Raw genomic sequence first — 16,817 nt, 5'->3', positions numbered from 1 at the left:
CTAGTGCTCCCCTCACCTTTGAGTTGTTCTAATGTATTGAACGTTACAAGGGTGGGAACCCCTCATTTGTAGTTGGCAGGGCAGAAGTGCAGGTATCCTGGATACCTCATTTTTGGCTATTGTCTTGTGGTACTGATCACTTAACTTATAGAGACTATGCTAACACTGGCTGGTGTCCGAAGTGACTTGTTGGACACCCAGGTGGTGGTGGAGAATGGAAGTACCGCTGTTTGTTAGAACAGTGGAGTAGAGGAGACAGAGGAGGCTCTCCTGTTGTTCTGCAGTGCACTTGGGATTCCTGTGATGACCAGTGTCTGGCACTCTAAGGCCCAGCTGTCACTGTACACCTAAAAACCCCACTGGAGTAAAATGGGAGGAATAAAATATTCAGTTCAACACTTAAATATACATCGTGGTTTTTCATAGTTGTTTTTATTATTATGTAGAATGTTTTGCAAAGTGCTAATCAACATAAGGTTTATCACCAGTGGGAAGCTTTCCTCTCCTGCAATCAAATTTACTGGCATTCAGGGTACATGGATAGTGCCCTTGTACCTTTTGGGGAAAGTAAAATAAACTATACCTGCCCCTCAAACCTGTTTTGAAAGGCCTTGCCAAATCTGAAAACTCAAGTGTTAATTTTAACACCTCCTTGTGCCTTTGTCCCTGATCTCTACCTTGTGTCAGAGTTCTTGAAAGGTTATGTTTAAAAATAAACCTCGCTTCATACCTTGGCTTAAAGGGCACATCATGAGCTATTTTCAGCATTCAAAATTCACTAGATACTAACTAGTAATTTACATACATGAAACCACTGTCAGGGATTTTTTTTTTCTTTTTAAACTACAACTAACTCAGGAACATGGACATCTTATGGCAAACTGAAAATTCCATGTACTATAATTTAACTCTATCATCAGTATTCTCTGACTCCAAAGGGGGGAAAATATATCTGTATATCTATATATACATAAGTTTTGTAGTAAGTACCCAATGGCCAAGCAGAACATACAATTGCATACAATTTTTTGATCTTAAAAATTCAACTTCTTATTCTTGTTATCTCTAAATCCATGACCTCTCCAGTTGTGGGGAGCCATTCTCGTTCAAGCAGTTCATAAACAGTTAATATTAGGATTACCAAATGAGGATAAGCTGAATTGATCTTTTAAATTTAACATACTAGTAGTAAGTGGAGAAAGTATATAAAAATAGGCTCTGTTTTAAAAATTCCACTGGCTTTGTGCCCTACCATGGAAGAACTGCAAATGCCAACCTCTCCCTCCTTCCATTCTTTGGAACTGATTTTTGGGGATTAGAGGTGCTTACTGAGAATTGTAGATCTTAATTCATGTATCAGTCATGTTAATACAAGTGAGATCTCTGACCACAAACGAACTTCTACACTAGTAATCAAAAAGAAAAAAAACAAAAAAAGAGTCATAAACACATAATTTTAAACTTTACTTCAAAAATGTAAGTATCTCCCAATATTTAACAGGTAAAGAAAATAGCATATTGGTTTATTTTATGTGGTTGTTATATTTTATTTTCCAAGTAATACTGATTAAAAATATTTACACACCTACTTTTAAGTCCACAGTTTAGCACTCTTATTATTTGTATGGCTTTAAAAGTTATAGCACAAGATCTTTACATTAAGGATCGGGGGGAAGATTCATTCAAAACAAAGCCTGATATATTATATACATGTTTTTCTCTGTACTTTATTTTAAATACATTAATTTTTAAATGATGCTCACCTTTTTTCATCTGGTGGTAAAATACTAGTGCAACTTTTCATTAAAAAAAAAAGTTTACCACAGATATAAATGAATTTTCCCAATTGGAAATGGCCCTTCAGTTGCCATTAAATTAAATTTCTCAACCTAAGTTACCAAGAAAAAGAATTGGTAGTTGCCATTATAAGCAAAAACATAAAATACTATAGCATCACCTACATTGCTCCTTATAACACAAACTTTGAAAGAACCAGAGACACTTTAAAGAAGTTTAGTTGGTTTTGAAAAGGCACATGGGTGTGGGTTTTTTTTTTACATTCTAGAAATTTTGCCACCACCACTGTTTCTGTTGCAGAGATGACATCTGTGACTATCAGTATAGACAAGAAGGTTGTTCAAACTAAAGAAAGCCAGAAGCAAAATTTAACTGCACAGTTAACAATGTACTTTTCTTCATGCAGCCTTGTGTTTCCTATATATTCAATTTTCTAACATGCATTAGAATACATTAAGTTTGTATTCTAATGATTTTACATTTGATTTTACAACATGGAAAAAATCTGAGAAAGAACATGACCTGGGAAAGAGAGAAGGGAGAACCCTTATCACAATGAAAATAGATACATTCGTACCCAACTATATAATAAGAATATAATCCATTTAAGTTTCCAGAAATAATACTTCTCAAAGCTTCCATTCACTTATGGGAAAGATCCCTCCTCTGTGGCATTAAGTGGGGGGAAATCAGTTTGTTTCAACAGAAACAGTTCACAACAGTAAAGACTTTAACTTTGGTCCACTTGTCTGTTAGCCTAAGGACAGTCACACTGCCCATCATCAGTTCAAAAATCCAACACCTAAATTTAAAAATATATTCATCTGTTATTTCAATCTAAAACAGGCATAGGTGTTCTGTTCTCATTCCCTGCTTGGGAATCCACTGTTGATTTGGTCTCTAAACCATCAGCATCTTGGTGATCTTCCCTGGCAGCCTCAGCAGCATCTGCTTGGGGGGGCTCTCTCTCCTCCTGGTTCATGATTTCAGGGGTCACTTGTTCCAAGTCGGCTTCTAGAAGTTCAGTCTGTACTTCCACTGGCATCTGATTTACCCGTTCGACATGCAGCTCCTCCACGTGTACTTCAGTACCTTCTTCAGTCTGAATTCGACCCACTTCTAGATAACTCACCTGGACCTGCTCTGGAAGCTCACTCATGTGTGAATCATGCACTTGGCTGTCCTGGAGCAGATCTGGATGGACCTGCTCCACAGTCACTTGTGCTGAATCCACCTGAACCTGAAGCAATGGTAACACATGCACCTTCCCAACTTGTTCTATAATAGTCATTGACGTCACAGGTTCGGTCTGCACACGTGTTTCTACCGAAAGAACTTCTTCGGTTACTAGACGCTCTGAAATATTGTGAGTATCACTGAGATGCCTCCTTAATTCATTTCCTTGCATAAACCACAAGTCACATAAAGTACAATGGTTGGGTTTATCTCCAGTGTGTATTACCAAATGATCTTTGAACTGGTCCCAGCTGTTAAACACACTGTTACAGACCTGAAATAACCAAACATATGGTTTTAACAATACTAATATTTAAACTGAAGAAAATATGAATACATTTATTCTCTTTAAGGAAAAATTTGAAGTTTTCTGAAAAATGTATGATATTCATAATATGGTCTAAGATTTCATAATTCTTTTATTTGATCTTTTAGCTGATGTAGCTAACAAATACATCCTGGGAAACATTTTAACACTGGCTTCATTGTTTAAATGTCATATAAATTCAAAAAATATAAAGTACCAATATTACAATTTCTCCCATAGTATCATTACCATTTAGAACAATTACATTATTTGGGTTATATACACACTAATCATGGAAGAAGAGCTGATCACAGCTAGTCAGCCAGCCCCCCACTGCCTCATTCCCGAATTCTAGTAATTGCTCAGTGGTTAAGAATAACCACAGTTTCATATTATCTATTATTTAGGACATAATTTTATTGAAATTGGTGTCATCTAGGGTTGAGTAAAAAAACACCCTATTCTAATCTTCCTTCTAAAATCAAGACAGTGATGTTCTTTACTCTCATTTCCAAACTATCAGCTCTATACTTTTACTCTATACTCTGCGACCCTTCACTTTTAATGATTTCCAACACAGACCACTCCTTTGCTAAGGACAGAATACACCCACACATACCTGACATTCATAAAGCTTCTTTCTTCCCTTTTTTGCCCCTATTCCAGTTTGGCATGCAGTCAGGTGACATTTGAGGGTGCTATTTCTAGCAAATCGTTCATGACAATTTGGACATTCAAAAGGTTTTTCACCTATTACAATAGAAAAAAATTATATTGACAAATCAAGAAAAATAGAAAAAGCAAGTAAGGTTTTTTTCTTTTCGGTTAATTCTAATAGCACCTTCTTGAAAGGAAGATCTGAATTTATAATTCAGATGTTTCCACCACATCCAAAAGACTCTCCTAGAGGTGGAAATAATAAGTTTTCAGTAATTATTATAATTGTATTTGTGCTTTGAGGAAGAAATAAAATTTGGATCTGTGTTCTGTTTCATGTTTCTGCTATTCTTAAAAAGCTGTTTATTTTCCCTTAGGTAAAAATCAAGATCAATCTCTATTTTGGGGAAATGCATCCAGAAGCATTTTTTGAGCACTTACTACGTGCCAGACCATGTGCTAGGTGATGATGATAAACTGTCCTTTTTAAAAAACTCTATCACAGGCCAGAGTATTTTACAAAGGTGAAATACACAGAAATGAGCACCTGCAATGTACTGTAGAAGGCCTGTTTCAGAAAAAAGGGCAATGGAAAATGTACTCCAGCAGCACGGGAGGAGGAGAGTATTCTGCCTGGAATGGAGTAAGAGAAGGAAAGAGGGAAGTTTATTCTAGGCAGAGGCACAGAAGTATAAAACAACTTGGTGGGTGAGGAGTAAGGAGGGAAGGTATCAGTAATGACTCCCAGATCTCTGGCTTAGAATACCAACCGGAATAAATAACACAGAAATCCAAGTAGGTTTGGAGCGGAAAGTGTGTTAGGAAAGATTATAAATTTAGTTATGTATCTGTTGATTCGAAGGTACTCAAAGTGGAAAAGTCTGGTAAACAGCTATATGGACTAATCTGAAGCCAAATAGAGGGTGGACTGATACACAGATTAGGAGTTACTTTAGGTGGTAATAAAAACCTCTGATGTGGTTAAAACTCTAAATATGTTATGTGATAACAGAATCAAGGACAGAACTCAATGAAACACCAAGTTAAAACACCAGGTAAACGAGGCAGCAAAGACAACAGAATCAGAACAGCCAGAAGCAGAAGAGAGGGCAATCAAGAAACTTCAGGAAGATGAGGGCAGTAAACAGTGCCAAACTGAACAGAGATGTCAGGTAGGACAACAACAGGAGACTGTACTAATTGTAGTGAGAACAGTGTGAGTGATATGGTGGTGGGGTTAGAAGCCAGACTATGGGGGATGAGAGGCAAGTCAATGAAAACAGTACAGAAATTCTTCCAAAAAGGCATGGAAGTAAAGAGGATGGAGGGTTTTGACAGATGATACATATACCATTTGCTGGGGTGGGGTGTGGGCAGGGTCTTGAGTACTGGACTGAAGTAGTCTAGAATAGCAATTTTGGCAAAGAAAGATCTAAATCAGACACCAAAAGGCCTAATTTAAGGGTCTGATACGATTTTTTTCCTCAAAAGTCCTCAGGAGGGAGTAGAGAGAGGCAAATGACTGCAATAATTCCAGGATTTTTTAAAGGGTTTTTTTAGAGCAAGTGGGCTCAAAAGCCAAGGGAATATGCTTAGCATGCAAAAAAAAGTGATTCAAGCTGTATACAAGGAGGACAAGATAAGATAGAGAAGTCAGAAATGGGGCAATAAGCTAGGTGGAGAGGGATGGAAGTACTAGCAGGCTAACTGAGGTACAGTCAGAGTAAGGGAAGGAGAGAGAGGATTCAAGGGAGAGCATGATGCTTGCAGAGAACCATACTAGTTAATTAACTTTGAGTTGTGTTTCTTCTTTTTTTAAGATTTTATTTATTTGTCAGAGAGCGAGTACATGCACAAGCAGAGGGAGCGGCAGGCACAGGGAGAAGCAGGCTCCCCACCGAGCAAGGAGCACGATGTGGGACTCGATCCCAGGACCCTGGGATCATGAACTGAGCCAAAGGCAGACGTTCAACCAACTGAGCCACCCAGGTGTCCCTGTGTTTTTTCCCTGACAAAAAAAATTTTTGTATAATGTTCATGAGATGAAAAAATTAGACCTTATGATCTAGAATTACTGTTGGTACAGAAACTCCTTTTCAACTCAAATATTGGGAGATACTGCTAAATAAAAAAAGTTTTGTGGTTTTAGTAGTGCATATTTTTTTCACTATAAATTCGTATAGCTTCTTTAAATGGTAATTTCATGATATATACCAAGATTTAAATGTACATATTAACTTGGCAATTCTGCTCTTGAACACATACACAAAGATGTATGCACAAGTATGCTTCTTATTACAGCATAGTCTGTAATAGCAAAAGACTAGCAACAACCTAAATGTGTATCAATATAGGTAAATTATGGGGGCGGGGCGCCTGGGTGGCTCAGATGGTTAAGCATCTGCCTTCGGCTCAGGTCATGATCCCCAGGGTCCTGGGATCAAGCCCCACATCAGGCTCCTGGCTCGGCGGGGAGCCTGCTTCTCCCTCTGCCTCTGCCTCTCTCCCTGCTCATGCGCGCTCTCTATTTCTATCTCTGTCTCAAATGAATAAATAAAATCTTAAAAAAAAAAAAAAAAATATATATATATATATATATATAGGTAAATTATGGCATACCCATACACCGAAACACCATGCAGCCATGGGGGGGGGGGGGGGGGAGGAGTATACATTCCTGAATTTTCACATATTTAAAGAGTTTAAGAGAAATGGCAGGACATTGTACTGCATGCCTCCATTGTTTTTTTCCCCCCAAAAAACTGTGTGTCCATCTGTGGTGACTCAAAAATGCAAAGAACAGACAGGGAAGGATAAATAAGAAAATGATGGCAGTAGTTGCTTCTGGAGAGATCTACTGAATCTCTCTACTGATCATTGTATGTCATTTCAGCTTTTATGTCATTTGAGCTTTTGCTATTTAAAAAATTAGCTTAGTTAAGTCCAATAAAATCTAGAAATAGCAACAGGTTAATTCTACTTTAGATGTGTAGACAGCACAGTCTTCAAAGTGCTTTTACTGTTTTCTCTTATTTGTCACAACCCTATAAAGTAGATTATCATTACCCATTTTTACACAGATGAGGAAAGAGGCCCGAAGATAAAGTGACCAGTCAAGTTCATCATACTGGCACATGTCAGAACTAGAGCTGGAATCTAATTCTGATTTCCAGACCCACATTCTTTCTGTAATTCCATACCTTCTCTCTGGGAAACAGGTAACATTTGAAGACATGGTTATGGTTAAAGATCACCTTTAGGTTCTCTCTCATACTAGGTGTCCCATAGGTAAATCTGTCAATATGTCTGATATGTCCTCCCACCCCTAAAGTGCTTACCCTTCTATAAGTTAATAAACTTCCAATCCTGTAGGCACCCAAGCCAGAAAGCTGAATTTACTCCCATATTTCACTGGTCACCAAATTCTGATGATTCTACTTACTTTATTCACATCTCTAACCCTCTTCCACTATCACTGCCTTTACTCAACTCTTCATTCTTGCTTAGACTGTTCCAAAAGCTTCCTAATTAGACTTCAGAGGTTTCACCCCACTCTAATCTATCCTGCCAGTCATCCCTCTAAAACATAAATCTGATCCTGGTTTAAACATCTTTAAATGACTCAGTCTTTCAAGATAAAATCCAAATTCATGTACAACATTTATGAAAATAACTACGTGATCTTGGCTTCATCTTCCATCACTTTCTCCCTTGCCCTTGTCCATGATGCCTAAGTGCGTGCCACTTGGTAGCCTTCCTAACTCTTCCAGCTACATCTCCTGTCATTCCTCTACTTGGACCCAATCCTCCAGCCATAGTAACCTACCAGCAGTGCTCCAAACATGTGTCTATCTCTTTCCTCTATGCCTGTGCATGCTTCATTTCTTGTACCTGGAATGCCTATGTCCTGGCTAACTCCTTTTCCTTTGGGAGTCATAATAGGGTGAATGCTCCAGGAAACCATCCCTGTCTCTTCCATCATAAATAAACAGCCCAGGCAGGCATTCCCATAAGACTTGTGTGCTGACATCTACCAGCCCTTAGCCCATCACATGTGACTGTGCCTGCTTGTCTCCCCCAACACAAGGATAAGCTCCTTGAAGGCAGGGACTCTTAACATTTATCTCCATGACCCAGCAGGTTGGCATTACTATTTTCCAAATGGAAACAAAGTAATTCAGAGGACAACCACCAAAATTTTGCAAATCAAGCCATAGACTATAAGTGCATGTTTTAAGAACACTGAAGAAACCAAACCGCTAAACTAATAAAAGTATGCAAAATTTTGAGAATAGGAAACAGGAATGGATTGTTTCCTTATGTTTACCCTGAGTTTGTTATAAGCAAGAAGTGATCCATTCTTTATTAACATAAGCACAATTTAAAACTACTTACTTACGCTCCTCTTGAATTCACCAAGTCACTTATCACATCTGCAACTATCTTGTTACTAATTACTAGTATGGTTAATTGAGGTTAAATGCCAACAAAAGTTCAGCTTGCTTTATGTGTTAAACTTTTTCCAATGGACATCTAGTTCTATAATTTGTAGCAACTGCTTAATTATCTCACGTAATTATAAAGACATACAACAATATACTTTAGCTCTATATTCTGCTGTTTAATCCAAAATACAAAAGATAGGATGTGGAAAGCACATTCTAAAACTTCTAAAATAGTCTGTGTTGCCTGTTTTTCAACAGGTAAGTCACCAGGTAATGTTAAAAAAAAAAAAAAGACAATTGCTTCTACTTTTACATTACTAGAAGACAGAAGTGACTGTCGGGATACTGGAAACCCTTATCAAAGCATACTAGTTACCAAGTAATATTTATTTACTAATTTAATGTGCTGCCGATATAGCAAGTGTTTTGCAAAACTAATCTACATTAAAACAGATGAATATTTAAGGACCAAAAACTATTACTATAGGCAGTTTCTAAATATACAATAGCTATATTCCTATATGTTTGAAAATCAGAAAGCATTTTCCCAAAAGATTTCATAAACACCTATTAGTTACCCAAACTAGTACCCTAAAGCTTTTTAAATCCATATGGAGACTTAAGTATGAGATTCTCTTTCATGTAACCACTAAATATTGATACCAAGCATTTATTCAGTCCCTGAGTACTGAAACCAAACATTTAGAAGTGAGGGATACCCCATTTATCTGAATCTACCCATTTCCTCAATTTCAAGCAGTATGCAGCGAGCAGCTCAGGACAGCAAAGGATCTATGAAAAAATTTCTTAGAAACTCTCCAAACTCCAGCAAAGACAAAGACTCCAAATAGTATGGAGTATCTATGTTGTATTCACTGTATTAAACAGTTTAAACAGCTTTAGCCACCACACAGAAGAACTTGGGAACAAGTGTCCAGAGTCTGACACTTAGCACACCATATCCACTGCTCTCCCCACACACAAGATTCAAGTCACAGCTGGTAACTCCTGTGTGTGACACAGGAGACTTAGCAAAGAATGCTTGGGAAGTGGAAAAACAGAGAATCTGATGGGGGAAAAACAGGCATGGGGGATGGATGCAGGACTCTAAGGACCAGAGGCCCAAAGTGAGACTCCCTGGGATGGCTCCTGAATGCCTGAGAGGGGCTCCCAGGAGGAGGGCAGTAAAAGGCTTTAGCTTTCTCATCTCCTGGCTGTCCATCAGTCCTGAGACTGTGTGCTCTTGAAGAGGTGTGGGAAGATGAACATACCTACCTAGGTAGGTATGCCTACCTAGCTACCAGATTAAAACAGGTGACCAAATGTATGCAAAGGTATAAACATGCCACTGATTGTTCATAAATGTACACATCTATGTAATGTATAAACGAGAGACAGGAAATGTAAACATAGTAACAGTGAAGTTTCTCTATAATTAGGATTTCATAATTTATGATCCTTAGTAAATAATCACAACTGTGTTTTGTGTATGTCTTTTAAAAACACAAAAATTGGCAAGGTGTAAGAGTAACAGCTACTTTCAAAACTGATATGATTTTGCTTTTAAAGTATCAATATTTCAATAAACTAGTATCATGAGAACAATGTGAGCTCAGCCTGCATATTAGAAAATACAGGAGGATGGCTTCTGTGGTAACTCATTTAAAGAAAGGATTAGACACTCAGATTTGCAGTGAATATGGAAAAATATACTTTTAACATAAAAGATTTGCTAATTACCTGTATGTTTTCGAAGATGCTCTTTAAAATGTCCAAAGTGGTCAAACTGTTTCTCACAGTATTGACATATGTGAATCTTTTTCCCAGTTCTTTGCTTCTTACTGACTCCACCTTCTTCAAGGTGGTAACAGTTGAGGTGCTGTTTCCATGCGCTCTCCCGAAGATACCTTTTATTGCATATTTCACACTTGAAACTCTCAGTGGAGTGTGATTTCATGTGTTCCTTAAAATGGTAAAACAATTTAAATGAACGGTTACATTTCTCACAATGGAACAAGTCCTTCACATGTGACAGCTGAAGTTCCACAATTTCAATACCTTCTACCTGTTTGCTTGTGGGGTCAGATGCACAACCATCTTCTTCTTTTATCTGCCCTTTTCTATCACCTTGACGGTACTTGCTGGTAATATCTGCCAACAGTGCCAGGGCGGATTCATCAGAGGAACCTGTGCTTTGAATGTACTTTATGGACTGCTTGGCAGAAGCCACTTCCTCCAACGTTTCGATGCCTTCATCTTCCACTTCAATTGTGCCTTCGGCAATCTCCACCTCAATTTCAACAGGTTCTGATTCTGCAGAGGGCAATGACTCAGTGATAACATTTGAAGTTTCTGCAATCTTTCTTTTTTTTGCCTCACTTTTTCCTGTGGTATTTTCCTCTAGTGGAGCTGAGTTTTCTTTGTTCCTGAAATACATAATGTATGGATTTAAAAATCTATAAAGCCAATGGAAATCCTTTTGGGAAGAAATTGATAAGTTCATAGTAAAATTTATATGGGAAAGCAAAAACCAAGATCGGAAGACTTACTATAAAGCTGTATTAGTGACAGACATGAAGATTAATGGAACACAGTGAAGTCCAGAAATAGACCCACTTTTTTAATTGATTTTTGAAAAAAAGGTTCCAAGATAATTTAATGGAGGAAAGAACTTTTAAGAGTGGTGCTGGAACAACTGGTCTTTATATGGAGAAAACAAACCTCAACCACCACTCTTCAAATCATACACTCAAAAATTATTTCAAAATGGACCACAAACTTTAACATAAAAACTCAAACTATTTAACTTCAAGAAAAAGGTAGGAGAAAATCTTTGTAAAATTGGGTTACTGAAAGATTTCTTAAATCAGCATGCAAAAAGAAGAAAACTCAATAGCAAAAATTGATAGATTTCATCAAAATGAAAAACTTTTGCCCTTTGAAATAGTTAACAAAAAGGCAAGCCACAAACAAAAGAGAACAAAAAGGCAAGCCACAGACCAGGACAAAACATGTGCACAAATATATCTGCCAAAGGTCCATATAGATAGTATAAAACGTTTTCTCACAATCCAATACCCTCAGTAAGAGAAGACAACTATTGGGAGACAATTATCCAGGAGTCTCATGTTTCTGCACGTCTCCTGTCCTAACAGCTTTTCTTCTGGACTCTCTTCAAGGCTATCTGCAGTACAGCCAGCAATCTGGAAAGACAGAGTATGGCTCCCTCTGGAGCGATGGTTGGGCAGGTTTGCTTCCAGCCCATTACCTAAGATGTGGGCTTCCTAATAAGCTGGAGATGCTTCAGCTGTGATGTAAACCAACTAGATGCACAGCATTCACCTGGGCCACTCTATGTCACCCCTTTGGAGGAGAAGGGAAAACTGGCACAAATATAAAACCCATGCTGCTTGCTGTGCAAAAAGTAAACTCTTTCTGACTTAACAGTCTCATATCTTCTATCAGCATCCATGAAACTATGCAGGATAACTTGCTGGCTTGCAAATAGGGTAAAATCTCAGTTCCGTCACACTTCTTGCCAGATTTTGGCAACAAGGAAAGGATGCCAAAAAAAGACAGGGTTTTCTGGAACACAAAGAATGAGGCCCCAAGGAGCAAATAATGGGATGTGAGGAAGTCCACTGGAGCTGGCAGCAAAAATGCTGACCTGGGCAATGCATGGTCTTCCATTTAATTGCCTACTGTATGAGTTAAATTGTGTCCCTCAAAGATGTGTTGAAGTCCTGACCCCTGATACCTGTGAATGTAACCTTATTTGGAAATCAGTCTTCGAAGATGTAACCAAGTTAAGATGAGGTCATTAGAGTGGACCCTACTCTAATATAACTCTGTCTTTATAAGGAGAGGTACATTTGGACACGCGCACACACGAGACAGAAGACAGCAACACGAATGAAGAGGGAGGCAAAAATTGGAGTCATGCTGCCACAAGCCAAGGAAGCCCTGGGGCTGGCAGAAGCTAGAAGAGGCAAGGGAAGGATCCTCCTCTAGAGCCTTTTGAGGGAGCAAGGCCCAGCCAACACTTTGATTTAGGGTTTCCAGCTTCCAGAACTGTGAGACAATAAATTTCTGTTGGACCTAGTTTGTGGTACTTCGTTATGGCAGCCTCAGAAAACTGAAACACCTATAATGAGGAAAAACTGGGAAGTTGTAGGATGAGTACTGGGCAGTAAGTTCAAGGACAGCTGCTAGAGGTTTCCTTGTGTTGCAAACTCTCCCAGGGTTGGGGGAGGACTTCCCTGCCAACCTCGTTCGTGGTCAGCCTTAAGTTTAACCCATCAAAACAACGAAGATTCATGGTGGGGACAGGGGTAGAGACAGATGGTCTTGCCCCATTACAGACAAGTTACCTAAACCAAGGGTGACAGGAGGGTAATGTGCAACTGCTACTAACAGAAATGAGTCATTAGAACTTTGGCTAGTCCATGTGAAAGATGAGGGTGACTCAGTCTGTTAAGCATCTGCCTTCGGCTCAGATCATGATCCCAGGGTTTCTGGGATCGAGCCCCGCATCAGGCTCCCTGCTCAGCGGGGAGCTGGTTTCTCCCTCTCCCTGCCGCTCTGCCTGCTTGTGCTGTCAAATAAAATCTTTAAAAAAAAAGAAAAGAAAGATGAGGGGGCAACATGATGCTCATCAAGAAGAATGGCAACACCTGGGCCATCACAGGGCTCAGCCTCTCCTGCAGTGTTGTCTTGTCCACCTTAGATCCATGTGGAGAGGACTGTAAAAGGTCTCAGTGTTTTTTTTCTGCAGTATGTCCTGGCTGCCACAAGGATGCTATGGTGCTCTTGGGGCTGACTAGTAAATCTTCCCGCCAATTGGGTTTATAATGCTGACGAAGATGAGTCACTGGAGAATGAGAAAAGAATCCAAAACAATATAAATTCTTATGGTCAGGCCTCCTGAAAATCCCCCTAACTTTTATGTTAAATCAGGTAAAAACACAAGAGTTGTTATCATGACAACAGGGCAGCAAATGTCCAGGATTAATGTACACCCTTTTTTACAAAGCCACCAATGTGCAAGTCATCTGAGTCAGCCAAAAGGCATATAAATCTTATGGCCCTGGGGTCCCTGGGAGGCTTAGCGGGTTAAGCATCCAACTCTTGGATTTCCACTCAGGTTATCATCTCAGGGTCCTGAGATCGAGCCCCATGTTGGGCTCTGCGCTCAGCAGGGACTCTGCTCAAGATTCTCTCCCTCTCCCTCTGCCCCTCCCCTTGCTTGTGTGCTTGCCCTCCTTCTCTTAAATAATAAATAAATAAATAAATAAATAAATAAATCTTTAAAAAAATCTTACAGCCCCAATTGAAAAGCAATGTGGACAAGGCAGCTGAATCAAGGGGTCCCCAAAACGGAAATAAATGGTGTCAGTAATGATGACCTTGCTGGCTGACAGAGGGCTTTTGATGGGCCGAAAACACTTGAGATATGTTTAGTCAAGCTACATGCAGCTTTCATCTGCTTGAAACCAAAAGTAAATATGCCTGCTCACCGGCATGGAGTCACTTTCTCCCTCCATATCTTTTCCTCTTCTACCTTCCTTCCCCCCATACCTGCTTGGAGGAAGATAACTAGGGGTGGAGCCAAGACCTCCCTGTCCCCAAGGGTATAGTGAAGACACCATATACCCATCCAAGGATGCGGAGGGAAACTCAGGAATGGGAGCAACTCAAACTTTCATGGCTCTGTTAGATTCAGGTGTCCAACTCACCATCCTACCATGGGCAGAGGAGGCACATTCAACTCATGGGGTTTGGGCAAGGTTCACAGCAGGAAAGGGAGGCTGTCTTAACCCTGTGGGTGGAGCTGATTCTACATACTATTGTTGCTTTGACATGTGAATGTACAGCAGGAACTGGTATGGCATTTACACTGCCCTATTCTGTAAATATCAGATATGGATTGTCCCAAATGGAAAGAGCCACAGGTAGAGAAGAGCTACTGGAAGAAACCCCCTGACAGATGCCACCAGCAGCTGGTCAGGGTTTAGCACGAGTGTCTCTATCTTGTGATGTCTAAAGTTTACACTATATTGATGTCCTGTTGAATGGCAAGTTAGAAGTCTGTCTCAAAGGCCCTGACCTCAATGTTAGCACATCTCCATGAGCAGGTGTTGATGAACCCTCAACAAAATTCAGAGGCCTGCTCATCAAGTGAAGTTTCTTGGGACTAAGTACGGTGGATTCACAACACTCAGTCCCTCCAGCAGTAAAAGAAAAACTACGTTTCTTTACCTCCTCCCTCTCCCTAATGAAGATGAGGTCGGCATCTTATTGAACCTGTCTGGGTACTGGAAACAGCATGTACCTACTTGGGCATTCTACTTTCTTCTTCGTATCAGCTAATCTGAAAATCAGGATCTTTTAAGTGTGGCTCCAACCCAAAAGTTGCACTGGAAATTGCCCATCAAGCTGTGGCACATTCTCTATTTTGGGGGCCCTACAACTCTTAATGGCCCCTTTGAACTAGAAGTCTTTGAGATGCTCTTGCAGATTAAAGCTTGTGGCAAAAGGAGTCAGGCTCCACCCACAAGGTACACCTTGGGTTTTGTACCTGTCAATTCCCTGACACATCTACAAGGTACACTCCCCCTTTGAAAAGAAAGGATTTGCTTGCTGTTGGGCTTCTGTTAAAACTGATGCCTGATCCATTGAGGTTTTGAGGCTCTGTAGCCTGATACTGCCATGTGGAAGTGCATCAACTAAGACTTCACAACTAGCAAGGTAAAACATGCCCACCAAGTCTCACTTCTCAAATAGAAATAAAACACTCAAGGAGCATGTGGGTGGCTCAGTCGGTTGAAAGTCTGACTCTTGGTTTCGGCACAGGTCATGATCTCACGGTCGTGGGATGGAGCCCCGAGTCGGGCTCCGTACTCAGCAGGGAGTCTCCTTAAGATTCTCTCTCCTCTTCCCTCTCCCCTTCCCCCAACTCCCTTCCCTCACTTGCTCTAAAATAAATCAATCTTAAAAAAAAAAAAAAAAGAAGACACTCAACAAAGCAGTTGACCTCTTGGCTTTACATGAAAAAAATGGTAGCTCCCCCAACTCTGTTGCCCAAAGAAAGCCACTAGATCAATGAGGTCTTTGGTTCACCGATGGTTTGGCTAAACTCAAGACTGATGTTGTTCCCTGGGCTGCTGCAAATGCTCAGCTTTAGCACCAACTATGCAAAACCAGAAGTGGATGTGGTCCCTGTGCTCAGAGGGCAGAACTCAGAAGCTTTCTTCATAGCCCTGGATGACATTCTACACAATGAACCATATTATATTTTATTGACTCCTGGGCTGCTGCCAATGACCCAGCTGTTTGGAAGAGCTGGAAATCTTGGCAGATTAAAGACATCTATCCTCAGGACCACAACTGTGGAAACAAATAGCAGTTGCTGATCAAACTATTTGGATCACTGATTCAGATGCCCATGGTTAGGGCCTGTTCTCTAATGATACTAACCAGAATGAAGCTGCTGATCAAGCCTGCATTGCCTAGACTTCCATCACTGACCCCTAGATCCAGTGTTATTCTGAACATGCTGACATATCCACCATCACAGACAGCATAAAGTAAAGGACCTTATGCTTCTGATATACAAATTGCCACTGGATGCCAGACATGTGACACCCACCAAAAGCTGGCCTATTTGTCTCGTGGTGAAGGAGGCTACACTGCGCATTGTCTCTGACTGTTCCTAAAGACTGACTACACTGGACCTTTGACGCCATCCCAGGGCTATCCCTAGTGTCTCACCACTGCTGACACTTTTTAAGGATGCAGTGCTGCTGTTTCAGACTGATCTGCTGGTTCTGGCCACACCACTGTGCCCTTGAGACTAATCTGCGTCATATGGTTAGCTGTCTGAATCATCTGCAGTCTGATCTTTCTGTGCCTAAAGCTACTCGATAATTGGCTGACAGCCAAGGTATTGATGAACCCTGCAAGTTCCCTACCATGCACAGATATAGATAATGTAGAGCATTGCAAAAGCCTCCTTCAATACTGACTTAGGAAGATTTCTGACTCTACTTCTCTTATCTCCTCTTTGTCCAAAAATCTGAGTAAGGCAGGTTGGTCATCGAACTCAGCTGTCCCCAGAAAAGAACCATCTCTTCTCTGCTTCCTGGATAATGATCAAGACAAAATGGGTGGGAAGTTATAGAAACCAAATTGGAAAGTTTGAATTCTGCCCTAACCATTCTCAGACACAATCCTTTTCCTTCCCTTGCAATGGCAACCCTGGCACAGCCTGGTTGGTGTCTCTTCCAGGTGACAGCCCAGTCTAAAGTGGGCTTAGCAGATTCAAACTTAATTCCAGTTCAGTCATCTGGACTTTCTTATTGAACTGACATCATCTT

At 40.2% G+C, this 16,817-nt stretch overlaps 1 protein-coding gene across 11 annotated transcripts in view; it reads right to left on the bottom strand.

Annotated features, from left to right (window-relative positions):
* Nucleotides 1-1,449: 1,449 nt before the first annotated feature.
* The window catches only part of LOC118006433 (zinc finger protein 131), a 29,296-nt gene continuing 13,928 nt past the window's right edge, over nt 1,450-16,817 (bottom strand). For 6 of the 11 annotated variants that reach the window (XM_034999099.1, XM_034999098.1, XM_034999101.1 and 3 more), the window contains 3 exons: nt 10,183-10,868; nt 3,960-4,090; nt 1,450-3,307 (listed from right to left, as the gene is read on the bottom strand). In XM_034999099.1, coding sequence (XP_034854990.1) covers nt 2,630-3,307; nt 3,960-4,090; nt 10,183-10,868 — 1,495 coding nt within the window. In that variant the 3' untranslated portion in view covers nt 1,450-2,629. Of the gene's footprint in view, nt 3,308-3,959; nt 4,091-10,182; nt 10,869-13,115; nt 13,313-16,817 lie in introns of all 11 variants that reach the window. The other 5 variants (XM_034999107.1, XM_034999108.1, XM_034999100.1 and 2 more) reach the window with 3 other exon arrangements.

The sequence above is a fragment of the Mirounga leonina genome, unplaced genomic scaffold (assembly GCF_011800145.1).
Source record: "Mirounga leonina isolate KUSES-001 unplaced genomic scaffold, KU_Mleo_1.0 Mir_96, whole genome shotgun sequence".
In the NCBI taxonomy this organism is placed as follows: domain Eukaryota; kingdom Metazoa; phylum Chordata; class Mammalia; order Carnivora; family Phocidae; genus Mirounga; species Mirounga leonina.
The sequence above is the reverse complement of the archived record's forward strand: the minus strand, read 5'-3'. Positions and strand labels throughout refer to the sequence as shown.